The sequence below is a fragment of the Belonocnema kinseyi genome, chromosome 7 (genome assembly GCF_010883055.1).
Source record: "Belonocnema kinseyi isolate 2016_QV_RU_SX_M_011 chromosome 7, B_treatae_v1, whole genome shotgun sequence".
In the NCBI taxonomy this organism is placed as follows: Eukaryota; Metazoa; Arthropoda; class Insecta; order Hymenoptera; family Cynipidae; genus Belonocnema; species Belonocnema kinseyi.
In genome coordinates, this window is record NC_046663.1 from 93,017,495 (window position 1) to 93,034,587 (window position 17,093).

General features: G+C 28.3%; 1 protein-coding gene across 3 annotated transcripts in view; it reads right to left on the minus strand.

Moving 5' to 3' along the window:
• LOC117176294 overlaps window positions 1-14,427 on the minus strand; it is a 35,747-nt gene extending 21,320 nt beyond the window's left edge. For all 3 annotated transcript variants that reach the window (XM_033366490.1, XM_033366489.1, XM_033366491.1), the window contains exon 1: window positions 14,255-14,427. In XM_033366490.1, the coding sequence (XP_033222381.1) occupies window positions 14,255-14,306 (52 nt within the window). In that variant the 5' untranslated portion in view covers window positions 14,307-14,427. The remainder of the gene's footprint in view (window positions 1-14,254) is intronic.
• Window positions 14,428-17,093: the final 2,666 nt, after the last annotated feature.

Genomic DNA, 17,093 nt, shown 5'->3' on the forward strand with positions numbered 1-17,093 from the left:
GTATTGAAGAGTATTTACAGAAAACTATTCTTATGATTCATTATAACAGTTTAATTGCAATTACATGTGTTTGTAACATAGTTAATGTAAAATTCACTTAGTATTAAAATAAATAATTTCTATCATGTTTTTTAATAATAACTCTTTAGTGATTAAACAATAATTATTTTTATAAATCTAAAAGTTGTTTGAAATCGTTCAAAAACTTCTAAATGTCTCTCAATTAATTATGGGAATTTTTTCTTAAATGTTTTAATCTTTCAAAAATTTGCTTTAAAACCATTTATATTCTGATTCGAAATTTTAGGATATTTTCCGATCTTTTGCTATTTTTAAAATCTTTTCAAATGTTTTGAAATATTCTCTGAAAAATAGCTTTTTGAAATAAAAAATAATTTGAAATTTCCCCAGAAATCGCAAGAAAATTCTTTTATTCTCTTGAAGTCTTTCAGAATTCTTAAGTGTTTGCTTTTGTTTGAAATCTTCAACAGTATACATTTTGCCTTACATTTTCTAAAACCTTTTAAGTTTTCAATTATTTTAAAACAATTTTGCTTTAAAATCTTTTGCATTCTCTTTCGAAATTTTCAAAAACCTACATTTTGTTTGAAATATCTTCAATTTTTTTTTAAATCATGTTAAAGCTTTTTTAAATCCTGTAAAATTAAAAAAATTCCATTGAAATGATAGATAAACGCCTGGTTAAATCTCGGCTATCTTTTAATTCCTGGTTATTTCTCGTTTTTTCCGGTTACCAGACACCCTGCACTTTGGAGTTTGGCCAACTGACCACCACAAATTTTAATAGTTTTCGTGTTGTTATGAAATAACAAAATAATTCCTTATTAAAAATGACATACATTGAACTAATGAAAACAATTATTTAAAATACGTAGATAATTGTTTGGAACGTAAAAATGCGGCCATTCGAAAATTTTCCAATAAAATTATCGTTTTTTTATATTAAAAATTGTTCAAATAAAGAAATCAAAATACTTAAATGTATACAAAACCTCTATTCTAGATTTTGAATAAAACTAATAAACTTTTTCGTGTTAATAATTCAATAATAAATCAATTGTTTGCAACCTCTGTAAACAATCGTATTACTTTTATATTTAAAACGAGCTGTGAGATATTTTGTACATTAAATTTTACATTAAATTTGACTATAAATATTCAAACTCTTAAGAAAATATAATGTAGAAACGGTTTGGTCTAGTAGCGAGAAAATTTTCAAAGGAAAATTTAGAGACATAGTTGGAAAAACTAACCATCCCTAGCATCTGCCTCCTTTGAGCAGGTGTGCAAGTCCTCGGAGGGCTTTTAGAAAGTTAGGGTAAGAAAGAAACTTTTGTAGATTTACAGTTGCCTGTGTGCTTTACTTTCAAACTCTGAATGGATATTAATTAAGAGAAGATACGCGCTTAACTCTTCTGCATTTTAATTAACTCTGAGCTTAAAACACACATTGAACCAACCAAAGAGTAATGCAAGTTTAATTTTTATTAATGACTTGCAAATTAAAGACGTTATTTCTAAGAGTAAAATTATTTTTATTTCTTTAAAAAATCTATAATAAAATTCAACTTAAGTCACTGTACTTAAACTATGTAACGCGATTTTCTTCCACTTGTACCATTGTCTTTTTCAAATTCACGGGAATTTTACTCTTGTCTTTATTTAGATAAAAACCCGCATTAAGTAACTTAAATAATGACATTAATAACTACAGACGAGATTTTAAATAATTTTTTAATCCCTCAGGGATTTATAATATTGCATTTGTTGCATTAGACTGCAGATAAATCTTTCCGAAATATATTTTTCTAGGGAAATCTGTCTGAAGTTATTCCAAATAAAGATTTTGATTGCATTTGGATTTGATTTTTTAATCATATATGTGCAACTAAATCTGTGTAAATAATTAATTTAAAAATAGTTAAAGTGTAAACGTGTTTTAAAATTCTCTTTGCAGTTAATAGTTTCAAAATTAGATTTTAAACTTTGAACGTGAACTGCATACTCAAATTACGGGCGCCTTTAAATAAACTGATTAAATTCATTCTCCCTGAAAATTCCACCTATATGAGTTCTGAACAGTTCTGAATCATCGGTTTGGCAATTTCGAAATTAAACTTCAGACAGGTAGTCCAAAATCCGCCATTTTGCATGGCTGGAAAATTATTCCCTAATATATTGAGTTACCTGCCAGGTCACATTTCCTAGAAACCCAACCTCCTCTCTCATATTCTGTATAGCCACCATTCCTTCCCAAAAATTTTCTACGCACAATTAAATACTATTATATTTTTCCTATACAATATATACAATATATTTACTACAGAGAAAATATCTTACTCAGTGTTATCTTTTTTACTAATCCAAATCAAAAACATAATTCTTTAAAAAAATAACCCGTTCTAAATTAGAAGTAAACGTCGGGAAATTTCCTGAAACAATTAAAAATTATAATTTTCCTCGAAAATACACTATCACAAATAAGAATTATAAATCATCCTGAAAACTGCCACTTCAGAAAGTTTTTCTGACCCAACTCAAAAGTATAATTTTTCTCGAAAATATACTGCCTCAAAAATAAAATTTAAATTTAAATCCAGATATAACTCTGAATTATAATTCGCTGGGAAATTCCATAAACCAACTGAAAATTATTATTCGTTTCAAAAACTAATTTTTTCATATCAAAATGAGAATTATTTTCGAACATTCCCCGTTCGAAGACAAAATTGTAATTCTTTTGGAAAATTTACTGTTATAAGTCAGAATTATAATTCTTTTAGAAAATTCCTTGTTTCAGATTTGAGATATATTTTTTCGGAAATTCGCTGATGCAACTCAAATCCATAATCATTTTCCCCAAAATTTTCGGATTCAACTTATATTTAGTTACATAAGCGCTTCGGACAATTTTGCTGGTACAACTACCTTGCTGGTGCACATTGTTCAGGGACCATATAGTTTTCAGCATTCTTATATGAAACAAAAATTAAACGTGCACTAAACACAGTAGCATAGTCCACTCTTGAGTGCAAAAAATGATGCATAATTTCCATTTGTGTCATACACTGCAAAAAAATTGTTCTTGAATCAAGAAAATATTACTTGATTCAAGTCAATCGAAGATACGAATGGGGACGATAGAACATGAGTGTGTACCAAATAAATAAGTACTTGCTACCGTATGCTTGGAACAAGCGTACATTTTCTTAATCTGAGAACATGTATTCTTAGATAGAATATCGCATTTTATTATTGTAAAACTTTATTGTGGTACTTCATGTAGAGATGTATTCAAATGCAGAACATAGTTTACTTTCAAGAAATCATTTCTGATACACTTTAAGAATATATTTTCTTAATATAATAATATGTTGTATCGGAGCAATAGACTAATGCCTCAACTGAACACTTTCTAAAAAAAAAATTGTTTTCGAAATTATTGCTATATAATTTTCATTTTTAAAATTATTAAAGTACGTAATTCGCGCACACTGTTACTTACACATGTAATCGTACGCCTAGACTAGACACTTTGAAAAATCGCACTCGCCGAGGCTTGAACCCTCCCTGCCTGAACTACCTAAACTAGTGTATATTAAACCTCAACCAACTTCAAACTAAAAGTTGTTGAACTCAACGTTTTAAAATATCTAAAAGTAATGAAAAATAAATCAAAATTCTCCGTAATTTGAATATGGAATTGCTTTCTTAAAACAACAATCTAAAATATGCAAAAAAATTGAACTTTACTTATTTTACAAAGGGCTCAATACTTTTTTCTTTAAAAATTTAATCCACTTAAAAACTATCTAAAGCATATAAAAAATATAGAACTTTTCATTCCAAAAACGCTTTAACAACCTCAGTAACAAATAAATATTTTCTGATTTTTAAAAACCTTTATAAAACGCACAGTTTTCGATTTATTTAATTCTTTTATAATACTTTTTAAATCGGTTTCTAAATTAAAATAACAATTCTTAAAAAATAATTTAAAATATGTAGAAAAAATTGATCGCTAGTTTAAATATTACCTATTTAAAAAAATGCTCGAGACTATATTTTTCTTTCAAATATAAAATACTTCGAAAACAGAAGAAACAAGAATTCTGTAAAGAAACGTTTAGTGCAAGAACTTACAGATTAAAAGCGATCTCACGGTGATCCGGCCTGAAAAATATTTGTTTGCTTCCTCCTTGTATTCTCAATTATTTTATTTAAAAAAATTTTAAGTGTCAATTTTTTAATTGTTCCTTTATAAAATTAAATGCATTCTTATTAAACTTTTTAAAAATGTTATTGAATTCTTTTTTCTTAAATATTTTACTTTAAAAACTCATACAATTTTTTTAAATTATCAAGAAAATGTAATAATTGTAATTTAAAGCAGTTAACTTTGTTTTATGTCGCCATACATTTATTTCTTATTACTTACATAATATAAAAAAAATACGTAAGTATATGGGTGGCCAAAATGTTAACCATTTGTAGTCCAAGACATTTTCCTTGATTAATGAATTCTTCGACTGAAAAACTTAATTTTATTAAGTTTTTATAAATATACTTACTAAGAATATCCGCATTAAATTTTCTATAATTAATAACATATTGAAATGAAATTTTCTATGACCATTGAATTCATTGCCTGAAAAACCTAATTTTGCTAATTTTATTTTAAAAAAACTAAATTTATACTTAATTATTTAAAATAGCAACATTATATGCGCGCTGCAGTACGCGGGAAGCATTGTATCGCCAATTAATAACCTAAAAATATAAAACAAGATATTAACTATTTCATATAGAAAGTAAGAATATAAAATTGAAAATTATTTTAAAAATTCCTGCACAATAAAGGAATTTGTTTTTCATTGAGGAAAAATTTTAGGAATGACATGACTTTTGAGCCTTGAATAATTATTTCAAAATTAAAAACACTTTTTTCAAATCTAATAAAAAAATTTAATTTCTTGCCATCAAAAACTTACCAATGCAATAAACTTATAATTTTTGTATGGTTTCATGAGTGATTTGATTTGTTTTTTGTGTCAACCTAAAGTTAGTAGTCTATCAAAGTTGCAAATTCCTGCCAACATTTGCATAAATAAAATTGGTCATGTGCACCAATGTTTTGAATTTTATAAATATTATTGAATTTCAAAATCATTGTTAGCATTTAGAAAGAAGTCAATTAATTTAGACTAATATATTAATTTTCATAGCATGTGCGTGATGTCTATTGCATAAAGTCTACAGTTCTTATGTTGAATAAATTGATGTGATTCTATCACATTCGTTTCAAATTAATAATTAGTTAAACGAAAATATTCAAGCATTGTTCTAAGTAAAATTATTTCTTCGCTGAATACATTCTTTTGTTTGTCTCAAGAACATGAACATTGTTTCAATAAAAATAGTAGTCAAAATAAGTATATGAATTTATTTGGATCAATAAACATTTTGTTAGAGTTTAAGTTACTTTTCATAAGAATATAATATTCTTAATTCAATATTTTATTAAACTTCACGCAAATAAGTATAATGGAACAAATTAACTCAATAGTTTTTTGCTTAGAGTAAATATATTCTTGATTCAAATAGTTGTCCTGATTCTATTATTTTCTTGATTCAAGAAAATTTGTCCCTTGTAAAAAGAAAAGACTTGCTTCTTTCAAGTAAAATCAGCCAAGTAAACTAGCCTACTTGATTTAATGCATTTTTTTTCAGTGTAGATTATTTGTATAAATCAAATGAAAATTATACATTACTTTCTCCGCTGTATATCATTTTTCAACCGAGGTTATATAACTATAAATCTATTATATGAAAGATTTTCGCCCACCCCCCATCTTTCCAGAGTTAGATTATTCAATGACACTTCAAGGTTAATTTATTTACATTTATTCGAGTGAAACAATTCGAAATTTAACAATCTTTCAATGGAAGGTATATTCAGTAAAATGGAAGATATTCTTAGCAATCTCAGATAATAGCATTTTTTCGTTCCCCGCTAATCAACGAACACCGTCGAAAGGTTATCGGATTCGCAAAAAGTAATACACAATTCACTTCAATTTCGTCTGCTGCTGACTCGTTATCGAGCAAGAATTGTTTTATCTAAGAACCCATTAAACTTATGGAATGCCCCATAAATTTCGTCGTGACATTTACGTACTGACTGACTCTGACAGTCATGAGGAAGACAAATTTTATAGTTTCTGTCTAACTACAGAACATTTAATAATAGGAAATTTCACTTCGTAATTTTGGATGGAACTTGTTTCCAACGTTTATGTAAAACGAAAGAAAAAAAAGTCCTAAAATCTGAAACACGAATATCGTGGTATTTTCTGTTTTCTTTTTTCAGTGAAATAAATTATAACAAAGACATTAAGTTACCCACGATAGAAATATTCTATTAAATGTGCTTTGTGCAAATCACGCACGGATTTTTCACAGAATAAATTCGAAGTTAATTTTGTGGAAGTAACAACATATTCGTATATGAAAGAAAAATATTTCTTAAACAACATCGATATTAAATCTCGTGGCAAATTGTTAACTAATATTTCACTGCGATTGAGGAGTTACTTCATGGATAAAAAATACAGAAAGTAAACTTTCAAAATTTGAAAAGAAAGCACTCGCTTGCAAATCGAAATATGACATTTGTTTCTGTTATAATTAAAACCAGGAATAAAAAGTACCTTATTAGCGTTTGCAGAAAAGATATAATGAATTATTTCATCAGGCTTTTTTCTCTTTGACATTGAGGTAAAGAATCAAATAGAAGATAAAATTTCACACATCAAATATCCTCGCGAAATGATGTAATATCCAATTTGCCTCTGTTAATTAAAACATAGGAATAAAAAGTACTTTTTCGAATGCAGGAAAGAGATGAATTATTTTATAACCAACTTTTGTCTTTGATGTGGAGATGACAAGTTTAACTAGCGCTCTACCTTTATATTAAATACAATTATTTTTTTATTAGATATAGTTATTTCAATCAAATCGACTACATAAATGAAAAAATATATATAATTAAAATGAGAGGGTGTCAACTTCGCCGCAGAATGAGGCAACTTGGCGCATGTTCACTATTTAGAAAAAAACACTTGATTTACCGTTTTATTTGACTTGGATACCATTTTTGCTGCAAATAAAGCAAATTTAAGATATTGATCTACGTCTTACATATTATTCCATCGCATCATCATGAATATTTGTCTTTCTCTCGATTGATAAATTCCATGTTAAACATTCGGAATAAAAAGTAAGTTTTTCGAATGTCGAATAGACAATGAAATATCATGACTAAGAAACATTCAATATCATTGAAATAAAATAAAAAGTTGAGTTTTATATTATAGTTACATTCGAATAAAAAAAAAAGATTTCAGCCTAATGCTTGAACTTCTCTTACTGGATACAAAACTTTATTAATTTTAATTAAAAAGCCATCCAATGACAGCCAAGTTCTCCATTGCTCCAGTGAAGTAAAATTCCTTGTAAGTGATAACTGCATATTCCTGAAAGATTTCGCGTAATAAGTACAATCATTATTTATGGTAAGTATTAACTGATACGACGAGTGCTGCGGCGAGTACTGTAGTTATGAGTAATTATTGATAGAAGCTTTATGCGAAAATGGGTAGGATTCATACTTCATTCAATTTTCTGAGGAGAAATAATGTTACAGATCAGAAAAAGAATGAGATTCCCTGTAAGAGTGTAAGTGATCGACATTGAATGCTCCAGAGTGCCCCAAAATATACCCATATTTTCAGTTCGCTAGGCAAGTTCAATCCATATCTATAATTGAAATTTCACAGAAGCTTTTCGGATAAAGTGCCTCTGTCCTTCATAACTCCATTTTATTTTCTGACTCGGAACTTAAGTTAAGATATGAAATTTCGCATACATTTTTGCTTCAAAAAAGCATCCATAGCCAATTTCATGTTTTATTGCAAAAAAACATTATTAGTCTGGAAAATTCATTTATCATAAGGTAATGAAATGCAAACAATTTTAATTAAACGGACACTTAAAACATTCTGCCTCGACGAAAAATGAAATGGCTAAGGTGCTTACTTTTTCAAGTAGAAAATTATATTGAAAAAATAAAATCAAGAGGAAATTTTTCAAAAAGAAAATATGATGAATAAAAAGCAACACATGCTTTAAGGAGAGTACATGAATACATCGCCATTTACCTTTATGCAGCGAACATCGTAAAAATGAAGTAAGCAATTCCATGTTTCATTCCGAAAATGGCTGCTGATACTTTTCTTTATCTCAAACATTTTGTAGATGCAATTCCGTAATGTGATTACATTATTCGGAAAACTGTTTCTCAAAGAAAAAGAAATATTTGTGCGATATTCAATCAAAAAAATTACCTCTTTATAAGGTTTATTTCTATTCAAAATATATTTTATTGAATCAAGACAGAAAACTTCTTTGCTCCAAAGCCATTTTTTCAATAAAAAATGATTTTACCGATTTAATCGCACAATGTACCTCATCTTATACGTGAATAAAATATTTTCTACTTGATTATGAATTATTCATGATAAATATAGAAATAAGACTAACAATAATCTAAATGAAGTGTAGGTATTTTTTGGAGCAAACGCAAAATTGTCCAGTTTATCAAATGTAATTGTTATTGATGCCTCATTTAGAGTTGTCGTTTTAATCGAAGAAAAAAGTTCTGGTCATTTCCCCGACTCACATACAAAAATTCCAGGTATTTTTCAGACTTACAAATACTTGCCAGGTACAATGAATTTTAAAAATTCGAAATCTAAAGCTAAAACAGCAATTATAAGCTAGAAATATTAACAATTGAAGGATTACATTTTTTTCATAACCTGAAAACTTCTTAAATTAAAAAATAAATTATTTCTAAATAAAAAATATTTTCTTAAAATATTCCTGATTCATTTTCGACAACTTTGGAAATATTTTCTTAAAATTAATTTTTCAAAATAAAAATTTATTTATAATTTTCCTAGGAATCTGAAGAAAATGTATTTTCTTTCAGAATTCTTAAAAAGCTTCTAAATTTTTGGTTCGAAATCTGTAAAAATGTATATTGCGTTTTAAATTTGGCCGTGGGCTATGTGCGCCGACATTTCGATACAAACAGCCGGATTTTGTCGATATACGTAAACACTTAGTTTAAATTATATGAAATCATTCCCAATTTCAAATCAACTATAAATTTGTTCGAAACTTCAAAATATCTCTTCAACCTACTCGATTTTTTTCCTATAAATTATAGGTTTTCAATATTTAGTATACATCAAAATTCAACGATTTTACTTGTAGATTATGTTCTTTCAATGTTGTATTTACAATTACTGATTTTACATGTAAAATAAAATATTTATAATTATCAGACAATTTATATCTATCTGAATTAAAAAATGGTAAAATTTGAGGCTTTAATTATACCTTGAATTATAAATATATTATTTTAAGATTGAAAATAGTTTAGAAGGTATAAATCGAGCGTTAACATTTGTTTAACTACTAGGAATTTCTAATTTAAGCAGTTCTCGTTTTAACGTTAAAATTTCGAAATTCTGAATTGATCCTAAATCGTCTTTTAAAATAAATTAATATTCACTTGTTATTTCTTAATGCATAGTTCAATCTAGAAAATCATTATAATTTATATTAGTTTGATCAACTAAAAATCTTTTTCAACTTAAAATGGTCGATTTCAAACGCTACTAATTCTTAATTTTTTAAAGTCTTTAAAACTGCATTTTAAAATTCTTTAAATGTGAAATGTGCGCTTAAAACGTAAAATCCAAAATAACATCCTAACATTCTTTCAGACACTGCTTTCTAAATTTAAAAAATGCAAAGAAAGCAGTCAAGTGAGACAAAAAAACTAAAGTTTCAATGGTCTCCCCTTATGTTGAACTTTTAACTACGTAAGCAATTACTTTTTCTCGAATTAAAGTCATATTTAACTTAGTTTAAAATTCACATAGCTTGATGGCTCCAGCAAAAAACAAAATTCTATTGCAAGAAACTTCATAAAGAAGGCAATGTAAAGCAGACTTGCATTGAAAAGCATTGAAAAAGTTTAATTTTATTAAAGTTTAATTTAATCCATGAAATGAGAAAAGCTGAATCGATTTCAACCCTGTTCAAAAAATTTAATTAAGCTGATTGGTTGTACATAAAAGAAACATCCTCAAAGTCCCTAAGTCAAATAAACGAGCAAAAAAAAATAATCGGCGGAGTAACTAACCACCCGCAGTGTTAAAATGTTTAAATATTTCACGAAGATAAACTATTCATTTATTGTCGCACTTTAGAGTGGTTAATTTTTTTAAATTTATAAATTGTTTTACTTGATTTTATTTGGTCAGCCGTCTGCTGACGTAACCATTTTTGTTCGTTTGGTATCTTTTTAACGATCAATTGGTTGAAGCACACAGGGCTAATTTATAGAATGCATCGAGCGATTGCTCCAATAGAAATGTAAATCTGCAGAGCTGCCAGAGAATAAATGTTGTTGCAAAAAGTGCCTAAGTTAAGCTAAGAAGTGAATGTTTATTCGCACAGAAAGAGACCTGTAATGTCAATGAAATAAAAATTCTAACCAAAAAAGACTAATGCTGAATAAAAAATATAACAGTAGAAAATAAAAAGGGAAGTTTCTTGAAAATATAGGAGTTCCTTAAAAAAGGGAATGAGCGATAGAGTTTGAAACCACTAAATATGTAATAAAGTTAACCCAAGCTCAAAAATAAGCACTGTCTAAAATGATTGACTATTTCATATTTTATATTAGCGAATTACATGAAAATTTAGCATGTTTCAAAAAAAAAAATTGATCTCAAATCTTAAAATAATAATATATGTAATACTGTTCTACGAAAAAGAATTTTCGTTTGATACACCCCTGATATCTGAAACCTTTTTTTTTAGGTAATACCTTCGAAATTATAATTATGGGATTTCTCATGCGCTTGAAGTTCGGAACGATCAAATGAAGAAAAACTTTTACTAATGACTTAAAATAGAAACAGTGCCAAAGTTCTGATTTATTTATATCGCAAATTACTTATTGCATAAAAATGTATTTTACATCTTTTTAATTGCAGTTGAAATAACATTGGTAGATAAAATGGGATGGGGAAAAAGTAATTTACACCTCTATTGTTGTATCCAAGTACTTAATGAAATAGAAAAATTTTTAACCAAAAAGATTTATATGTTTAAAAAAGACAACTTTTCAACAAAATACATTAATATTTTTAAAAAAGTGGAATTTGTAACTAAAAAGACCAATTTTCAAACTAATAGTTGAATTTTTACCTGAAAAATGTAAGTTTTCAACCAGAAATCGAATACTTAAATTGTCAGTTAAAAAACTTTTTTTCCAAAAGCAAAAAAATGTCAGCCAAAGGGAGAAAGTTTCTCAAGGAAATGGTTGAATTTGGAACTAAAAATGATAATTTTTCGACAAAAAATTGAAGTTAAAAGAAAATTAATTTCAACCAAAAGAAATAAATGTTCGACCAAGAGTATGAATTTTCAACAACAAAAACGATATTTCAATCAAATACAGGAATTTTCAACCAAATTTTCACTTTAAAAAATCCCTAAAATTTCCAGGTGTATAAAAATGCCAGATGTTCCAGGTAGAACAGACACCCTGTGACTAGTAAAACACGTTTCCCTTAGTTTCTGTTCTTTGGGCTCGTCAATTTTGTAAAGGACAACCTGATAAATACGCGTAGATAACCCTCAGATGTCCAAAATACCAGGTATTTAAAAAGTTTGCTGCATTTTCATTTTATATTCTGTAGACATGATCAATGTTTTGTAGCGATTTTTATCAGTAAAAAGGTTTCAAACGTATCAAAAAAATCTCTGGGAAAATTATTCAATACCCGAGAAACAATAAGAAAATTAGTAATCATATAAATGAAGAAAATAATCATTTGTTCGTGTGCATTTTGATAACGAGCAAAACATCATATTTATTTAGCTACCAGCTGGTAAGAAACTTCTATTTTCAAAACGAAACAATTAAATAAACTCCTTAGTTTTTCAATACGGGATTTTCTTTGTTTCTTTTGCCAAAACTTCTCCTTCAAGTACATATACTTATGTTTTGTTTGGTTTCTGAATCTTTCGAACATACGTCACTTTTTGGCAGAAAATTGGGCAAACCGCTGCGAACAAAGAAAAAAAAAACAAAGGAAAGAAAGTCACCAAGCTGCTTCATATATGGAACATGAAAAATTCATGCTTCTAAAATAAAATTCTGCACATTTACCACCTTCCCCTTTTGTTCCTTCGAATTTTCGTGTATATATCGCCCCCCCCCCCCCATTTTTTCCAATCCACAAAAAAATAATGTTTAGAATCGTCAATATGAGGCGAATGGAATTGAAATTCAGGATTTCTGAAATTTTTAACTTTATCGTTGAAATTAACGAAAACTTAACCAAATTAATTGTCTAAACAAGTTGTTATTACTTATAACGATCTTGTCCTAAAATCATACTAGATAGTTGCGGTTATTTTCTGAAATTTTCCACTTTTGAATTAACAGCAAGGTAATAATTAATTCAAGTTGAAAACACAACAGTTTAAGCAATTTATAATCATTTTAATTAATATTCCCTTTAAGATATGTTATAAAGTTGCTATTTGTACATTTTGTCGACTTTTCACTTAGGTTGTGACAATAATTAATGAAATCTAACAAAAATAATTCTTTAACAAATAATAAATATTAATGTTAAGTAAAACAAAAAGGTGCTCGGTAACTATTTTAAGGAAAAATTACACTTAATAAGATCCATATTCCGGTTATGTCCAGTACTATATATAGGAGAAGCTAGCTACAAATAATATTTTGTTAAAAAAATTATGCTTCTTAAATCTCATTAACTGATAAATCCACTCTAAGCGAAAAATTAACAGAAGTTGAATACTGCAGAAAAATAGCAATTTTTTAGCATTATTCCAAGAGAAAATTGCTAGAAACTTCTATGGTTAATCATGAAGAAAAATCACAAAAACGTCGTATTTTCGTACGGGTAATACATGTTAAAGAATTTTGTAAACTTTAATTCAATCAAGTATGTATTACAATTAACTAAAATATTACTGGATTTATTTTATAATTATAATAATTTCGTTATAAGAATGAGTTAATGGAGGCATATTCTGCATGCACGTAATCTGCAAGGGGCTTGCGGAACCTATAAACATCATTTTTTTCAACCAAACAAAATCTCGCTTTTTGTGTGGATTCGAACAAATTTGTGAGCGATATGCATTAAAAATTCGAAGAAAAAAATGTCCAATGCATTTTGACCAGTCTACTGGACACTCTACATTTTCCTCGATTTTATCAATATTTTGAACAATGTTAATTTTTGAACTTGAGATAACTTAGAACAAACACCCTTAATATATTTATGTTAGCATTACGCACCACTGCAGTACACTGTCAGCTTTCATGTTAATTTTTCTTCTTTATATTAAAATATGATAAATCATGTTTGAAAGTACCGCTTTCTTATTTTCTTAAAATCAACCTGTGCAATTAATAGATACGCATCAGATCCCAAACATTGGTCACCGGCATGTAAACAGACCCACGCGATGCCCATGCCCCTTCAAAAATGGAGCAAATACGCATCGACGATATCGATACGCAAAAATTCACATCAATTAATCATCATTGATCTATCATATGCAATACAACTTGACTTTTCCGCATAAATGATTATGCGCACACGAAATGATATGAGCAATGATTCCTACTATAAAAACCACTTCATATCTGATGTATATGACCAAGGCATATAGAACTAGGCTCAAAAGTGGGTTCGACGCAATAACAAAACTTTGGGCAGTCTGAGACGATCGATAGACGCCCAAAGTCGCATGGCTCAAAGGAAAGTTTGGCCTTAAGAAGCTGCGTTTTCTTTTTACGAGTATGCATTCACAATGAATTGTTATGTCGCACGAACAGCGACGGACTCTCACAACAGAGTAAGAAATCAATACAAACCAATGATTAATCTTGATTAAGATTATACACATAATTGGACCTGGCACACTTTCGACTTTTCTGACAACAAAACCCTCTGTATCGATAATTTGACAATTCCACCAAACGTAGATTATAAATTAGAAAAGGATGTCTTCAAACATTTTTATAGTAAAATCCTACCTGCAATGCACGCATCCGATTTGGTCGGGGATGCTGATTCTGTGGAACTCATGATCACGACACTTGCATCAAACAATCAATCACGTAACAGATTCTAACAATCAAACTTGCTGCTTCATATTGAGGAATTTAGTTCACTACCGTAAGCGTGACAAGTTGCGTAATGCACACTCCTCCATGGTCATATGGACACTGAAACCGACGCTGAGTGCACTGCGCAGCGTTCGGACGCGAGCGCCCCCTACCTTCCACGCTTCCACTCTGCGTTCATCGAAAGGAAAAAAAATATAGCTAAACACGGTCCTTGTATCGATAATGTGAAGAACTCTAAAGTGATCAAAAAATATACTTGCTCAACTACTAGTCATCTTCACCTTTTTTTGTACACACAGATTCATCTTCTTTTAAGTTTTTTGCAGATAATTGTGGAAAAAAATTAATCTGCGCGGCGAAGGCTTGTCGAATGGAGCGAGGAGATTGGCTGGTTTGTGGCCTCTTGAGATGGAGGTGCTCCAATGGCGGAGGATTACGCTGTCGGGGAACCAATCACATGTTTGAAAAATCACCCCGTAGAACTCGATCCAATCGCGTACATGAAGCAATGTCAATGTGTCGTTTACGAACACATGCTAGAGCGTAGATACAAATCCAGAAAAGTGACAATGGGGGAGGGGGTCGGAAAATTTTATACTCCCCATTGTTCGTTTTCCAAAAAAATAAATTCCGTATTTTTAAATATTTTTTTCAGCTTTTGAAATTAACATGCGTTTTAATTTGGAAAAGCTCGATTGATAAAAGAAAAATGGAAAAAATAAGTGCTTGTTGTAAACTATTTGTGAATTAAAGTATAGTCCCAAAAACTTTTTATTTCGATACCACCAATCCCCTTATTATTGTGCCCGGTATTTTTTGTAATTTTCTCAACAAAAATGATTTTCAATCGATAAGGGGCGAGTTTCCATGTATGTTATAAATTATTGTTTAATTTTATAAAAAATTAGTGTTTGTTCAAACAATTTTTTTTTATTTGTAAATCGTGAAAAGTTATTATCCTTCGGGATAAATGATACAAACTTGATAAATTGCAAAATTATTATTTCTTTTTTAACATGTTTGGTAATTATTTAAAGAATATTTATTTGTCTAAACGATTTTTTCTTCATAAAATCCTAAAAAGTTATTCTTTTCTGCAATTAATGACATAATTAAAGAATTTCCAGCATGGTATATTATTAAACGATATTTGTTAATTACTTAAACAATTTATATTTGTTGAAAAAATGTTTCCCTGCAAAGCGTGAAAAATGACTATATTTTCTGAAATTAAGGACACAAGTAAAGAGAGTTGATAGTAACACTTTGTCCTAAACGATATTTATCAATTTTGTAAACAATTTTAATTCATTTGAATAATTTTAAATTGGTTAAGCAATTTTTTTCTGTGAATCGTGAAAAGTTATTCTTTTCTATAATTTATTGACACATTTAACGAATTTGAAGAGTAATATTTTATCCCATAAGACATTTTGTAATGATTTAAACAATTAATTATAATTCATTTGCGCCTTTTGATAGGGAAGGTGAAGAAAAGTCTAGTTTTTTCGAACCTCTCACACTATGTCGCCCTCTATTCTGTACTTCCATATATTATTTTGACAATTAAGTTTAAAAGCTCTAAGCATAGGCCTTATTTTTTTTTAATCATCCCCGCAGATTAATGGAATCTGTCAATTGAAAAGAATTTGCATGTAGATATTGCCTAAAGTATATAAATAAAACAGAACAGAGAAATTATTTCAAGGAAAAAAACGAACCACTTTTTAGAGAAAATGAATCTAATTACTTAAATAATATAGGGTACACGTTCCAAGATAAGGAAATACTGAATAATAAGTAGCATAGTGTGAAAGATTCGAAAAAACTAAACTTTTCTCTACCTTCCCTATGAAAAGGCACAAGTGAGTGATTTTTGGTTGTTTTAGTAATTGCAAATATCTTAAGCAAAAAAATATTACTCTTCCAATTCGCTAATCTTATCATTAATAAATTCCAGAAAATAATAACTTTTCATGATTTAAAGAAATTGAAATTGTTTTAAAAATTGTTAAATATCCTTAAGAAAAAAATATTACGCTTAACATCCGTTAATCGTGTCAATAATTCCAAGAACAATCTTTTTCCGCTTCACAAGGGGAAAAATTGTTTAAAAAAATATAAATGGTTCAAGTAATTAACAAACACCGTTTAAAAATATATTGCTCTCAGCATTCTTCAATTATATCATTATTTCTAGAAAATTATAACTTTTTACGATTTTAGGGAAAAAACATTGTTCAAATAAATTAAAATTGTTGAAATATTGACCAAATATATTTAAAAAGAACTAATACTCTTCATATTCATTAACTTTGTCCAATTTATCGCAAAAGATAATATAACTTTTCACAATTTACAGAGGGGAAAAATTGTTTAAGCAATTCAAAATTATTTAAAAAAATACTTGGATACTCGTGACTTTTCGTTTGAATATAATTCATGTTAACAACATTTCTAAAAATACCGCATTTAGAAAGAATTTAATAGAAAACTATTCTTTTTTATTTCTTGAGGCATTTTCCTGGCAGAATAAAAGGGGGTTTAGGGGTATGAAAATAAAAAGTTGTTGGGTAAAAATTATTCCGTGAATACTCTTTAAAAAGTGAATATATTTTAAATCACAAAAGCAACAAGTACTACTTTTTTCCATTTTTTTTTTCAAATCGAGCTTTTAACATTAAAAACCCCCATGTTAATTTCAAAAGTTGAAAAGAATTACGGAATTTCTTTTTCAAGAAAATTT